General features: G+C 54.3%; 1 protein-coding gene across 1 annotated transcript; it reads left to right on the forward strand.

Moving 5' to 3' along the window:
• The first annotated feature begins 6,961 nt into the window (after positions 1–6,961).
• On the forward strand, positions 6,962–12,752 carry DGCR6 (DiGeorge syndrome critical region gene 6). The gene is made up of 5 exons (XM_016939688.3): positions 6,962–7,193; positions 7,273–7,433; positions 10,882–10,982; positions 11,598–11,738; positions 12,224–12,752. The coding sequence occupies exons 1-5, from the start codon at positions 7,084–7,086 to the stop codon at positions 12,371–12,373; spliced, it is 663 nt and encodes a 220-aa protein (XP_016795177.1). The 5' UTR covers positions 6,962–7,083; the 3' UTR covers positions 12,374–12,752.
• Positions 12,753–13,100: the final 348 nt, after the last annotated feature.

Here is a 13,100-nt window from a genome sequence, read left to right on the forward strand (position 1 = left end):
GCTCACAGCAACCTCCACCTGCCGGGTTCAAGCGATTCTCCTGCCTCAGCTTCCTGAGTCACTGGGATTACAGGCACGTGCCACCACACCCAGCTAATTTTTGTATTTTTAGTAGAGACAGGGTTTCACCATGTTGGCCGGGCTGGACTCGATCTTCTGACCTTGTGATCCTCCCACCTTGGCCTCCCAAAGTGCTGGGATCACAGTCGTGAGCCACTGTGCCTGGCCAATAAGGTGCATTATTAACATCAATAAAGCTCAGGAAACAGCTTTCACCATATTTTTGTTTAATTTACAGTTTTCTTTGGAATAGATTCCTCCCTCCATGAGCCAGAGAACTTACAATGTTCACTGCAGTGTCTTTAAATGTAGCAGTAGCAGCTGTGGGTTGAGAACACAAGTCTTCGACTCTTCCTTTTAGAGCCAGCCATTCAAGGTGCTCTATGTTCTTATTCGGCATTAGGTAGGGGCATCTGGGTGCTGGGCATAGCACCAGTGCCCCATGGAGGAGGGAGGCAGGAAGCCCCTTTCTTCCTTCTCTAAAACCTTTTTTCTTTATGTAGATCCAAGTTTTTAGCCTATATCATTTTCTTCTCTCTGGATAATTTCTTTTAACATTTTGACAGATCTACTGACAGCAAAATTGCGTTTCTCTGAGAAAGTATTTTTCTTCACTTTGGAAAGATAATTTTGCAGGATACAGAATTTTAGGTTGGTGGAATTTTCTTGCTTGCTTGCATGGGTTCTGAAGAAAAGTTTGATGCAATTTTTATTCTTATCCTTACATGTGTTAGGCCCTGCTAAAGCCCAAGGTGGTTAGACTCTTGTGAAATAGTTTCCCTGGGGCAGGCTTTTGCTAAGGAGAACGGAACACCCAGGGTGTATTTCAAAGTAGTTACTTTTCCCCTTCCCTGTGGGAAGCAGGAGGGAATTTTTCTCTGATGTGCATAAGAGCGTCTGGCAGAGCTCTTGGAGGTTCATGAAAGTGTAGGGCCCCCTAAGACCGGGCTCCCTTAATTCTTAATTCTCAAGTTTATGTGCATGGAGCCTCCAGCGATTTGTTGTTTACATGTAAGTCTTCCCACCGTGGTTCTGGCTCCAGTGGCCAGCCTCCGATCCTGTTAGGCTGGGACTCACTGCCTCTCCAATTTGGGGGATAATGGTTTGGCGTGTTAACCTCAAGTCTCTGATGGATCTAAGAAAAGTTGTTAATTTTCAGTTTGTTCAAGGTGTTTTTTGTTGTTGTTGTGAGGACAGGAGTGACAGCTTCCAAGCTGGAAAACAGAAGTCACATTTGGGTTTTGTTTCAAGATATTTTTCCAATGACAGAGAATGATGCCACACACATTTCCATAGATGTCTTTTGATGCAGACGTGCATGTGTTTCTGTTATCCTAAGAGTGAAATACCTGAGTCCTAAATGTGCTCCTTTCTAGAACCTTTATTCAATGCCAAAAACAGTATCCCCTCCAGCAGTGATGAGAGTTCTTGTTGCTCCAGATTCTCTCCAACACTTGGTGTTCTGTCTTTTACATTTTAGCCGTTTTGGAGGATATGTTATCCTGTTGTGATGTTAATTTGCATTTACATGAATATTAAGAAAGCTGAACACATTCAAGTTTTGCTTTTATAAATTACATGTTTAAAGTGTTTTACCCATTGTTCTTTCTCTTAGTGATTTTTAAGAGCTCTTTACATATTGTTGATGTGAGCCCTCTGTCAGTTCTATGTGTTCATAGATCTGTTCCCACTCTGCAACTTGCCTTGTCACTTTCTTAGTCTCTTAATAAACAGAAATTCTTAATTTGAATACAGTCTAATTTATCAATTTATTCCCTTAAAACTATGGCTCTTTGTGAACTGTTTAAGAAATCTGTCCCCATTCATGGTCATAAAAATTGGCTGGGCATGGTGGCTCACACCTGTAATCCCAGCACTTTGGGAGATCAAGGTGGGCAGATCACCTGAGATCAGGAGTTCGAGACCAGCTGGCCAACATGGTGAAACCCTGACTCTACTAAAAATACAAACATTAGCCAGGTGTGGTGGTGGGTGCCTGTAATCCCAGCTACTTGGGAGGCTGAGGCAGGAGAATCACTTGAGCCCAGGAGGTCAAGGCCGCAATGAGCAGTCATTGTACCACTGCACTCCAGCCTGGGTGACAGAGCAGGATGCTCTTTCAAAAATAAACATAAAAGTAAATCTAATGAGCTCTAGGATTTCTAATTTGAAGATAGAAGCGATAAACAAAATAAGAAACCAAAATACATTCTGTTTTGATTAAAGCAGAGGTCAGCCATAACTCTGAACCTAAAAAGGAGGTCACCTGAAGCAGCTGTGAGTAAGCAGGGTAAGATAGGAAGCAGAGAACCGATGCTCATTGCCAGATCTTAGGAAAAAAATAATAAATTAGGATGACATACTTTTGCAAACTTAAAGAAATCCCCTGAGGTGCTAATACAAAATTTCATTTGTGATAGGACTAATAAAGAAATTCAGCTAGTAGTGGGATCTGTCGTGGACTGAGTTTGATTCCAAGAACAGAAGAGGCAGGACCAGTGAGAAATAGCACAGACATATTTGCAAAAGCAGCCCTCCCACGTTAGGAAGAAGGGATACTTTTGCACAGTGAACAGCACTGCAACTGCTCATGTCTTTCATGTACTATCACACATGGAATGACTGAGATAATCCTGTGTTCCACACATAGTCCTCCTCCCATCCCCCACCACTTAGGCAAGAGCTGTGCCCAGGAAATGTCACCCGTAACTGGTCTGCACAGACCCTGTCTTCTAAAAGGGTGCTGTGCCTCCACCAGACCCCATGAGCAATACATTTGTCAAGCACACGCGAGACATGCCAAGGCCAAGGCCTGACTGATTTGACAGTAAAGACACAATGAGCCCCTCTCATTCAGAGCTTATTACTCACAGAGTGAAAATAAGAGAAGTCTGAGGTGGCAGCTCCCTGCCATCCTGGTGCCACACACTAAAAAGGACAGCACCGAAACAAAAGGGGTCAGAGAGCATGCATTGCAGGACACCCAATGCAGAGGAGCCCCTTGAGACTGCAGCTGGGTGGCGTCCTCATCTGCAGCTCTGTTGTGAGGGCCGGGGGCAGAGAGCCTCACCCTCACCAGGGCCAGTGAGGCAGGAAGTGAGGAACAGTCTCGGGAGACAGACGGAGCAAGCGGTGGCCTGGGTGCAGCCTGATGTTCTGGGAGGAGCAGGCTTAGGTCAGGTGCTGTGTGCACCTCTGTGTGGCCTATGGGGATCCTGCAATGGCTCAGGGTCTCACGGCAGAGCTGTTTCTCTGCCCACACAATGGACTCACAACCTGACACACGAAAATTCACAGAGAAACACAGAAAGGCACACGTGACACTCAAAGACAGACCCACACAAAAGCCATGCAGCAAAGCCTTTTGCCACACATGCACATGCACACACACACACACAGGCTCCCATCCTTTCAAACCACAGACTTGGTGTTTGCCCAGACACACCTGTGTCAGAGAAAGGGGATTTGCAGCTCCCCAACACACACCAGTCACTCCACACTAACCTAAGGTGTCACCAGCCAGCCTGGAGGACTTGGGAGGCTAAGTGGAGGTGGACAGTGGCCACAGAGCAAAGGCCTTCAGTGGATACCACCTGATGTAAAGAGCCATGGGGTCCACCGTGTGCACGCACACAAGGGGCACACATGTCTGCGCACCAGCTCCCCCATTCCTACACACATATCACCCATCCCTAGGGCTCTGGGGGCTGAGACCCCTCCCTGAAGACCCACAGGAGTCCCCATGCCTGAGTGACCCACTGCTCATGTCCATGCAAAAGAAAAGAACTTTTTATCTGAGGAATGCGAGACCCCTTTAATTATCTGGCCCAGAGAGGCACTGGACTGAAACAGCAGTCACATGTCACTCCCACTTGAGCTAAAGACCTCTTGAAGCCAGTTGCTCTGTGGGTTCCAGACTGATGCCAAGTAGACATAAAAAGCCAGACGCTGGACACCATAACTCTTCCCCTGTAGTCCAACACCTTATAGCCAGTCACTAAGGTTCTCTCTGGAAAGCAGTCAGAATTCCTGCTGACTTCATATCAGCCCACTCCTTGTCCCCTTCAGTCTTTAAAAACTTGCTTGTAATAAGGCTGAATGAAGCACTCCCAGGGCAACTTGGTATATCCTGGGCAGCTCTCTCAGCCTTGGTCCAGACAAACTCTCTATATGAACTGTGGTTCAGTTTGTTTCTTTAGGTCGACATCCACATTAGGGGAGCAGTGCTGCTGGGCTGGGGAAGCTGGTTCAGGTCAGATGTTGCACCAAGGGTTGGAGAAGGGGCGTTCCTGCATCAGCACCCGGACAAGGCAGAGGAGCAGGTGTCCAAACCCAGGCCTGGTCTGCTCCTGCTGTGGCTCACAGCCCCCACCCCACCTGGCAGACCTGGCAGACCCCGGAGCTGGCGACAGTGTTGCCCAGCTGGCCACAGACATATCATCACGTGGGGCTGCCCTATATGCTCCCAGTCTCCACACAGACACCCTTCATGGACTGGGGGACTGAGGGCAGGGACACTGGTGAAACAGGCAGGCATCTTCACCCAGCTACTCATCCCACTCACGACCTCCGGGGGAGGTGACAGTGACCAAGCCCAGCCCCAGCTGGCTCCTGGTCACTCACTACAGACTCAGCTCCCACAATCTCGAGTCCCACCTCCAGCTCCTGCCATTCCGAGGGACCTGGAGGCCAGGGTGCCCGGCGCATGACCAGCTCTGGGTTGTGGACCGCCCTCCACGGCAGTGGCCTGAGCGCTTGTTGTCATTATTCACTTTATTCACTCCTGGTTTCTGTCTGGAAGGGATCACAAAGACATGGCTTGCAGGGGAGCCAATCCTGCCAGGGACTGAGGAAACAGATCCTGGAGAAAACCAGAGACTTTGCTGGCACTTCAGGGGGACCCCAGTTGGCTCAATGCCCCCCTCTCCCCCATAGCCAACTGCTAACCAATGTTCTCTCTGAAAACCAGTCATAATTCCTAACCTGGTCAAAGCAGGGTCATCTGACACAGCCCAGCCACCCATTCTTTAGCACCGCAGGCAGCTAAAGAATGCCTGGTGAAATGCAAGTCTGATCGTGTCTGTGTCACCAAGCCCTTCCGTGCCCCCTGCTGCTCTTTGGACAAGCCCCTAGCAGCCTCTGTAATGCACAGCCCCCGCCCTTGTCTCCTGTGCTGTCTTCCGCAGCCTGGCCACACTGGTCCTCTCGCCCATCCACCTGACCCGACTCTGGCAGGGCCTTTGCAGGAGCCATTCCTCCACCCGAACCCCTCCTATTAAAACGTGTTCCTAGCCGGTTCAGCCCCAGCCTGTAGGGACCAGCCCCACATGGTCGGTGGGTCTCTCCCCGCGTGCCGCGACGAGAGAGTGTAGAAATAAAGACACAAGACAAAGAGATAAAAGAAAAGACAGCTGGGCCCGGGGGACCACTACCACCAAAGCGCGGAGACCAGTAGTGGCCCCGAATGTCTGGCTGCGCTGTTATTTATTGGATACAAAGCAAAAGGGGCAGGGTAAAGAGTGTGAGTCATCTCCAATGATAGGCAAGGTCACGTGGGTCACGTGTCCACTGGACAGGGGGCCCTTCCCTGCCTGGCAGCCGAGGCAGAGAGGGAGAGGAGACAGAGAGAAAGACAGCTTATGCCATTATTTCTGCATATCAGAGACTTTTAGTACTTTCACTAATTGACTACTGCTATCTAGAAGGCAGAGCCAGGTGTACAGGATGGAACATGAAGGTGGACTAGGAGCGTGACCACTGAAGCACAGCATCACAGGGAGATGGTTAGGCCTCCGGATAACTGCAGGCAAGCCTGACTCATGTCAGGCCCTCCACAAGAGGTGGAGGAGCAGAGTCTTCTCTAAACTCCCCCGGGGAAAAGGAGCCTCCCTTTCCCGGTCTGCTAAGTAGCAGGTGTTGTTCCTTGACACTTTTCACTACCGCTAGACCACGGCCCACCTGGCAACGGGCATCTTCCCAGACGCTGGCGTCACCGCTAGACCAAGGAGCCCTTCTGGTGGCCCTGTCTGGGCATAACAGAAGGCTCGCACTCTTGTCTTCTGGTCACCCCTCACTGTGTCCCCTCAGCTCCTATCTCTGTATGGCCTGGTTTTTCCTAGGTTATGATTATAGAGTGAGGATTATTATAATATTGGAATAAAGAGTAATTGCTACCAACTAATGATTATTGATATTCATATATATTCATATCTAAGATCTATATCTGGTATAACTATTCTTGTTTTATATTTTCTTATATTGGAACAGCTCGTGTCCTCGGTCTCTTGCCTCAGCGCCTGGGTGGCTTGCCGCCCACACCAGCCACCAGAAGCTCCCCAGCCCCAGCCCAGCAGCTGGTCTGGGGAGCGGGGAGAGCGCAGTCTGGGCTCGCGGTTCTGGCTGGGGGCCGGGCACCCCGGGGCGACCACGGCAGGCCCAGATGGGGATTCCGGTTCCAACTCTCCTGGCCCAGAGGCTCTAGGGTGGTCTTGTCTGTCTCACTCCGGGGGCAGAGAGGACACAGACAGACCCCAGCGCCACTGCTCGGCTGCGATGGTGCCTTAGACCCAGGTCCTGTGGGCTCTGGCCCGAGACCCCTCCCTCTAGGAAGGCTGGTGATCGGGACAGTCCACCTCGCAGGCGCGCGGCGCGGAGCCCGGACCTCAGCCCGCAATGACTCAGCAAGGGCCGGTGGGATTCTACATGGTCCTGCGATATCCAGGCGACGGAGTCTCGCCTCTAAAGTGGCCCGGGGAGCAGGAAGGTACGAGCCTCAGCTGAGCGAAACCCTCCTTGCAGCCACCACGGGGGACGGGGCGCGTCTCCTTCTGAATGACGCAAGGGGCGGGGCGCGTGGTGGGGCGGGGAAGGCGCGAGGCGCGCCGCGATCGGGGACTGTCCTAAGACGGGCGGCGCGCGCTGCGCTAGGGACTGTCATAAAAGGGGTGGGACGCGCCGCGCTCGGGATGTCGTGAAGCTGGGGGCGCTCGTCGCTGCAGCCGGCGGCTAGCGGGCGTCCGCGCCATGGAGCGCTACGCGGGCGCCTTGGAGGAGGTGGCGGACGGTGCCCGGCAGCAGGAGCGACACTACCAGTTGCTGTCGGCGCTACAGAGCCTGGTGAAGGAGTTGCCCAGGTACGCGGGCGGGGCGGGCGGCGGCCTGCCGAGGCCGCATCGTGTCCCGCCGGGGCTCACCGCGCCCCCCTACCCGCAGCTCTTTCCAGCAGCGCTTGTCCTACACCACGCTCAGCGACCTGGCCCTGGCGCTTCTCGACGGCACCGTGTTCGAAATCGTGCAGGGGCTACTGGAAATCCAGCACCTCACCGAAAAGAGCCTGTACAACCAGCGCCTGCGCCTACAGAACGAGCATCGAGGTGCGCGGGGGCAGCGGGATGAGGTGCCGCCTCCTCCGGGTCGGCGCCTCCGGGCAGCTCTTGGTATCTGTGCAGCTCGGCTCCTTCCTTGGGAGTGTTCGGAAGAGGTCTCTAAGATTGACAAAATCAACGGGCGCAGAGACTGAGACAGCGCCTTTTTGGTGACCAATGTGTCCAACGAGTTTTGTTTTCAGTTGCGCAGCCCACCCCCTTCTTAGCAGAAACTCCCTGTTCGGGCTTCCCTGTGCCCCACCCCCTTCCAGGCCTGATGGCCCTAGGCCTCCGTGCTTGGTTGGCCGGCAGGCTGACTCTGGTGGTAGATCTGACTGCGTTGCCCTCCGGTAATTGGAGTTCTGTTGACAGCTGAGCAGCGCCCTTGGGTAGTTGGAGGTCTGTTGACAGCTGTGCGCGCCCTTCAGGGTCAGTTCCCTCTCAGGCTTGCAGGGCCTCATTCTAGTTGCACATCAAATTCCTAAGCACTGTCTCCTGTGGCGCCCTCCCAAACCAGAAGAGCTTCCCACTTGAGCTGCATGCTTCCTGGGCTTCGGAGCCCTTTCCTGCAAATTATATAGGGCAGGTCCCCCTGCACCATCAGATTTCCACCTTTGCTGTTTTATTTTTCCCAAACTTCTTATTTTAAAAGTTCAAACATTTGGAAAAACTGAAAAGACAGTGTAGTGCATACGCTTGTGCTCTCCACCGAAAGTTCAGTAGTTAACATTTTGCTCTAGTTCTTGACATCCCAAAATACATACATGTGACAGCATAGCATTCACCAAGAGTCTTCAGCATTCCTGGAGACCAGGATTTTCAACCCAGCCATGTTGACATTTGTGGCTGGGTAAGTCTTTATGGTGAGATGCTGTCTTGCGCATTGCAGGATGGCAGGGGTACCCTCCCTAGTCCTCAAAACCAAGAATGCCTCCAGACAACCTGGGTGGTGGGGTCAACCTTGGCCTTGGATTGGGAGCAAGTGCTCTAGAACAAGAGCGGTCTCCTACACAGCTGCAGAAGGTAGCCCCCTGAGAAATTAACTGTTCCGGGTGTCTCCTGACTTTCAGTGCACGGCCACATCATGGTACCTAACTTGTGGCAAATTGTTGCTTTATAAGTAAGGATCCAGTCCAAGTTCATGTACTACAGTTGGTTACTTTGGTCTCTTTGCTTCTGAAACAGTCCCCAACATTTATTGTGGCATTGACTTTTTATAGAGTCTAATTCTATAATTAGAATGCCCTGCTCTGGATCTATCAGAGGAAATGCTTCCTCGTGCATTTAACCTGCTTCTCCACTCTCTGGGTTTACTGTACACTGGACTGCTGGTAGGAGCCTGATTAGAGGCAGGTTTAATGTGGCAAAAATTCCTCCTAGCGGTGCAAGGCCCCCTTCCCCAGAAGGCAGGCAGTGTCCATCTGCTCCAGGATTGGTGTGTTTCTATCAAGAATGGATGTTGGATTTTGGCAGTTCCCTTTTTGGCAGCTCTTGAGATGATCACATGGTGAATCATTTTTTATTACTACAGTGAATTACAGTCACTTGAATTCCATCCTACTGGGTCGTGCTGTAGTATCCTTTTTATGTACGCTGGATTTGATTTGCTAAAATCTTGTTAAGAATTTTTTTGTCTATGTTCATGATAAACTGTGGTCTATAGTTTTCATGTAATACCTGGTTTGGGTATCAGGGTTTTTGCCAGCCTTATAGGATGAGTTTCGAAGTGTTCTCTGCTCTTCAGTTTTCCAGAAGAGTTTGTGTAGAATTGGCATTACTTCTTCCCCTAAATGTCTGGGCGACTGTCTTTTTAAAAATTTTATTGAGCTGTAAGATGCATGCAGTTTACTAATCCCAAGCGCATGGCTCATTATTCCTTAATGCTCAGACTGTGCCATGTGTGGCCAGTTGGGGGCGCTCCAGGCACCTTTAGATGCCGCCCCATCATTCTGTGAGCACTTTCTTGCTTTCTGGTTCAGGTACGTGTTCAGGCTCATCTTTTCTTGTTTTCTCCGTGTCTCAGTCCTGGAATCGGCCATTTTTCCACAGAGTTGTAGTTCTTTCTAGCAGGATGGGGAGTTTCAGTAACTGCCTGGGCCCAATGCTGTTTGTGCTTCAGAAGGTTTGGGCCAGGCCCTGGTTCCACCAGCAGCAGGCATGCCTGCGTTGACTTTCTGCTTCTCCTGCTGATTTGGCAGGGGCGACTGGCTGCTCCTGCCTCCTTTGTGTTCCCGGTCGTGTCTAAGGCCAGGCCCCTTCTGCCCAGGCAGCCGGCGTGGCTCTCTTCTTGCCTTTTGGTTGCCTATCTAGTGGAATCTCGTAGTGGACCTGGCACTTGTAGCAATGTTTGATCAGTAGAGTGAAGAAGATGACATTTCCCTGCTTCCCTGTGTTATGGAGCTGTCTTGAGGGGGGCTTTTGGTAAATACCATCATCGAGGTGTGTACAGAATGCCAAGAAACAGGAGATTGGGGAAGGCTGTAGGCACAGCCGGAGCCAGGCTACCTGCAGGGGAGCCTCAGGGGCCGTGGAGTTCCCTGGAGACTTGCCACCAGAGAAGAGCTGCAACATCAGGGCTCTTCCCAGGAACAGAGTGTTGGATTTCACGTTTTGTTGTGGCCAGGGACCCCTCCTTCCTGGGGAACTGTAGCCATTTGGCACTTAATGCACTGGAGCCAGCTGCGGGGTGCTCCATGTTCCATTTTGCCATGATGGTTTATGTCCCATGATCGCTTCCTCTGTACACTCCCTTCAGACTAGAGTTTGCACATCTGTGTTTGTGCACAGTTTAGCAGGGACCGTGGAGCTTTGCTTGGTGGCCGAGGGTGAGCCCCTCAAAGCCACACAGACTCCCTGGCCCAGAGCCTCACAGGCTTATGACACCCCAGGTTCATCCCAAACTTGGGCCTCCCAGGTCAGCTCACCCTTCTCCCTCTGGTGCTGTGTAGGGGCTGGCAGCTGCAAATGGGGGAGGGGGCTGCCCACCCTGAAGGGCAACACCAAGGGTGGAGGGGCCAACCACACACCTGGTAGGCAGAGGCCCCACGCTCAGGGTCAGCGACCCCGCTCCTCCTGCTCCTTTCCCATGCCTTTGCCTGAGGTGGTCTCCAACACTTGAGTAGATGTCCTATGGCCTGTGGCCATGGGGGCCCTGAAGCCCTCAGACTGCAGCCTCCCTCCCGCCTGCTTCCTCCAGCTGCCCTGGGTCTGGGGCTGCAGCTTTGGCCCCACCTGGCCAGTCTTCCCCACCCCCACTCCCTTTCAGTGCCCCGCACCTTCTGGAATCCCCTGGAGACTTGCCGTGACAGTGGGGTGGGAGGATGGAGGAGGCTGGCATCCTCCCCAGTGCAGACACCCCTTTGGCCTGGCTGCTCTGCTGGGTTGGTAAGGCAGGTGCCCATGGGTGAGGGCTGCTGCCAAGTCCCACCGCCTGCTGACGGGCTCTCATCCCTCCCAGTGCTCAGGCAGGCGCTGCGGCAGAAGCACCAGGAAGCCCAGCAGGCCTGCCGGCCCCATAACCTGCCTGTGCTTCAGGCGGCTCAGCAGCGAGAACTAGAGGTACTGGGGGCACAGGCAGGGTGGCCGGCCCAGCTCTCCTGTGGGCACCACCTGGCTCTGCTGACTGGGCTGAGCTGAAGGGGTGTGGGGGGCTCAGGTGTGGGTGGCTACCCTGGGCCTGAGTGGGACACTGGAGGCCTAGTGAGTCCCACCAGGTGGCTCCTCGCTGAGGGTGCCAGGTGTGCTGGGACTGGGTGGAGGGTGAGAACCCACCAGTGCTCCCCTGGAGTCCATTAGTGCCCCTCATGGGTTGGGGTCTCCGCAGAGCAGGTGGCCTCGGGGGGTACAAAGGCAATGGTGGGGTGATGGGGCCAGCCAGGAAGGGGCCCATCCTTCTCCCCGGGAGCACAGGGACAACCAGAGACCGGCATGTAACCAACAAGTCATGGGGCAGGGTGTGCCTGCGGAGACGTGTGTGTGGTCCCAAAGCAGTCCCAAGTCAAAGCATTTGTGGAAGCCCCTTGGGGCCCCCTTCAGGGGTTCACATGGCCGAGGAGAGGCCTGGGTGTGGTGAGGATGCATTGGTGGTGTCAGAGCTGGTGCTGTTGGGGACGGCAGCAGGAGCATGTGTTTGAGCTGCCCTCACCTCCCCCGCCGCCCCCGGCCCCACGGCAGGCGGTGGAGCACCGGATCCGTGAGGAGCAGCGGGCGATGGACCGGAAGATCGTCCTGGAGCTGGACCGGAAGGTGGCTGACCAGCAGAGCACACTGGAGAAGGCGGGGGTGGCTGGCTTCTACGTGACCACCAACCCACAGGTCAGTGCCTGGGCCTGCTCTGCCCTAGCCCGAGTGCCCCTGGGCCCCTGGGCCCCATTCCATCTGGGATTTCACTGCTGGTCCCTGGGGAGCCAGGCTCAGGGTATAGGGGGTGAAGTGGAAGGATTGAGGCTCTGGAAAGGATTTCTGTGCCATTCCCAGCATGGAGGCCAGGCCCATTCCCTACAGGGAGGTGAGCCAGCCAGCCATGGGCACTGCCCACCCTCCCCAGGCCTGCTGTGCCCCACAGGGCCCTCTTCTGCTCCCCTCCCACATGCCATTCCAAGTGGCCCTGCTGGGGGCAGAGGCTCAGATTCCGAGTGGCCCTGCTGGGGGCAGAAGCTCAGATTCCACCCTGTCGTGGCAGGCCATGACCAGGCTTCACAGGATGGTCGCCCCGTGGGCTCACTGCCTGGCACCCTTGGGCCGGGATGAAAGGGGCCTGGGGGTCACTCTGGCCTTCATGGGGCCCCTCCATATCCCAGGAGCTGATGCTGCAGATGAACCTGCTGGAACTCATCCGGAAGCTGCAGCAGAGGGGCTGCTGGGCAGGGAAGGCAGCCCTGGGGCTAGGAGGTCCCTGGCAGTTGCCTGCTGCCCAGTGTGATCAGAAAGGCAGCCCTGTCCCACCATAGCCACAGGCAGCAGAAGTCTGGGCAGAGTTCATCTTCTTGACCTTTGGCCACTGCCTTCCCAGCTGCCCGCAGGGGGTTCCCCCTGCTGAGGAGAGACCAGGTGGACCCCAGCTGCCTGTCACCCTTCATCTAGGATAGTCTCATAAAGGGGAGGCTGGGCCAGCCTGCTGCTGTCTGCTTCAGGACCAGGCAGAGAGTGAGGCTGGGGGTTCTCACACCTTACTCCACCGGGCACATCCCAACCTGCACTGAGGCCCACCCGAGTGCTTGGTCTGGTCTCAGCCGCTCCCTTGGCAGCTGCAGCCCCCATGCAGAAGATGCTCCCAGGCCCAAGCTCTGTGTGACCCAGAGAAATAAAGATGCCTCAGTGTGGCCCGCATGTGGCTTGTGTGATAGCTGCAGGTTCTGCCATAACCGGGGCCCTGGTAGGGCCCCCACCTCTGTTGCAGCAGAGGCCTCTACCTGGGGGCCCCTTCCTGGGCTGTGTGCCCAGCCCACCACCCCTCCCCCTGCATGGAGACTGGGACCCTCCAGCCTTTCCTGCCCCAGCCCTGGTCCCAGGATGCTGTCACTGCCATCTGTACAGGGGCCCCCATCCAAGCCCCAGGGCATGAGGACCACATCCAGCCTGCTTTGTGGGGCTGGGGGCTGGAGAGCACGGGAGAAGGCCCGGAGTGCAAGTATGCACCTGCCGCAGCCTGGTCAGTGTCCTGTGGGAACCACTAGG

Source organism: Pan troglodytes, chromosome 23, assembly GCF_028858775.2.
Source record: "Pan troglodytes isolate AG18354 chromosome 23, NHGRI_mPanTro3-v2.0_pri, whole genome shotgun sequence".
Taxonomy (NCBI): Eukaryota; Metazoa; Chordata; class Mammalia; order Primates; family Hominidae; genus Pan; species Pan troglodytes.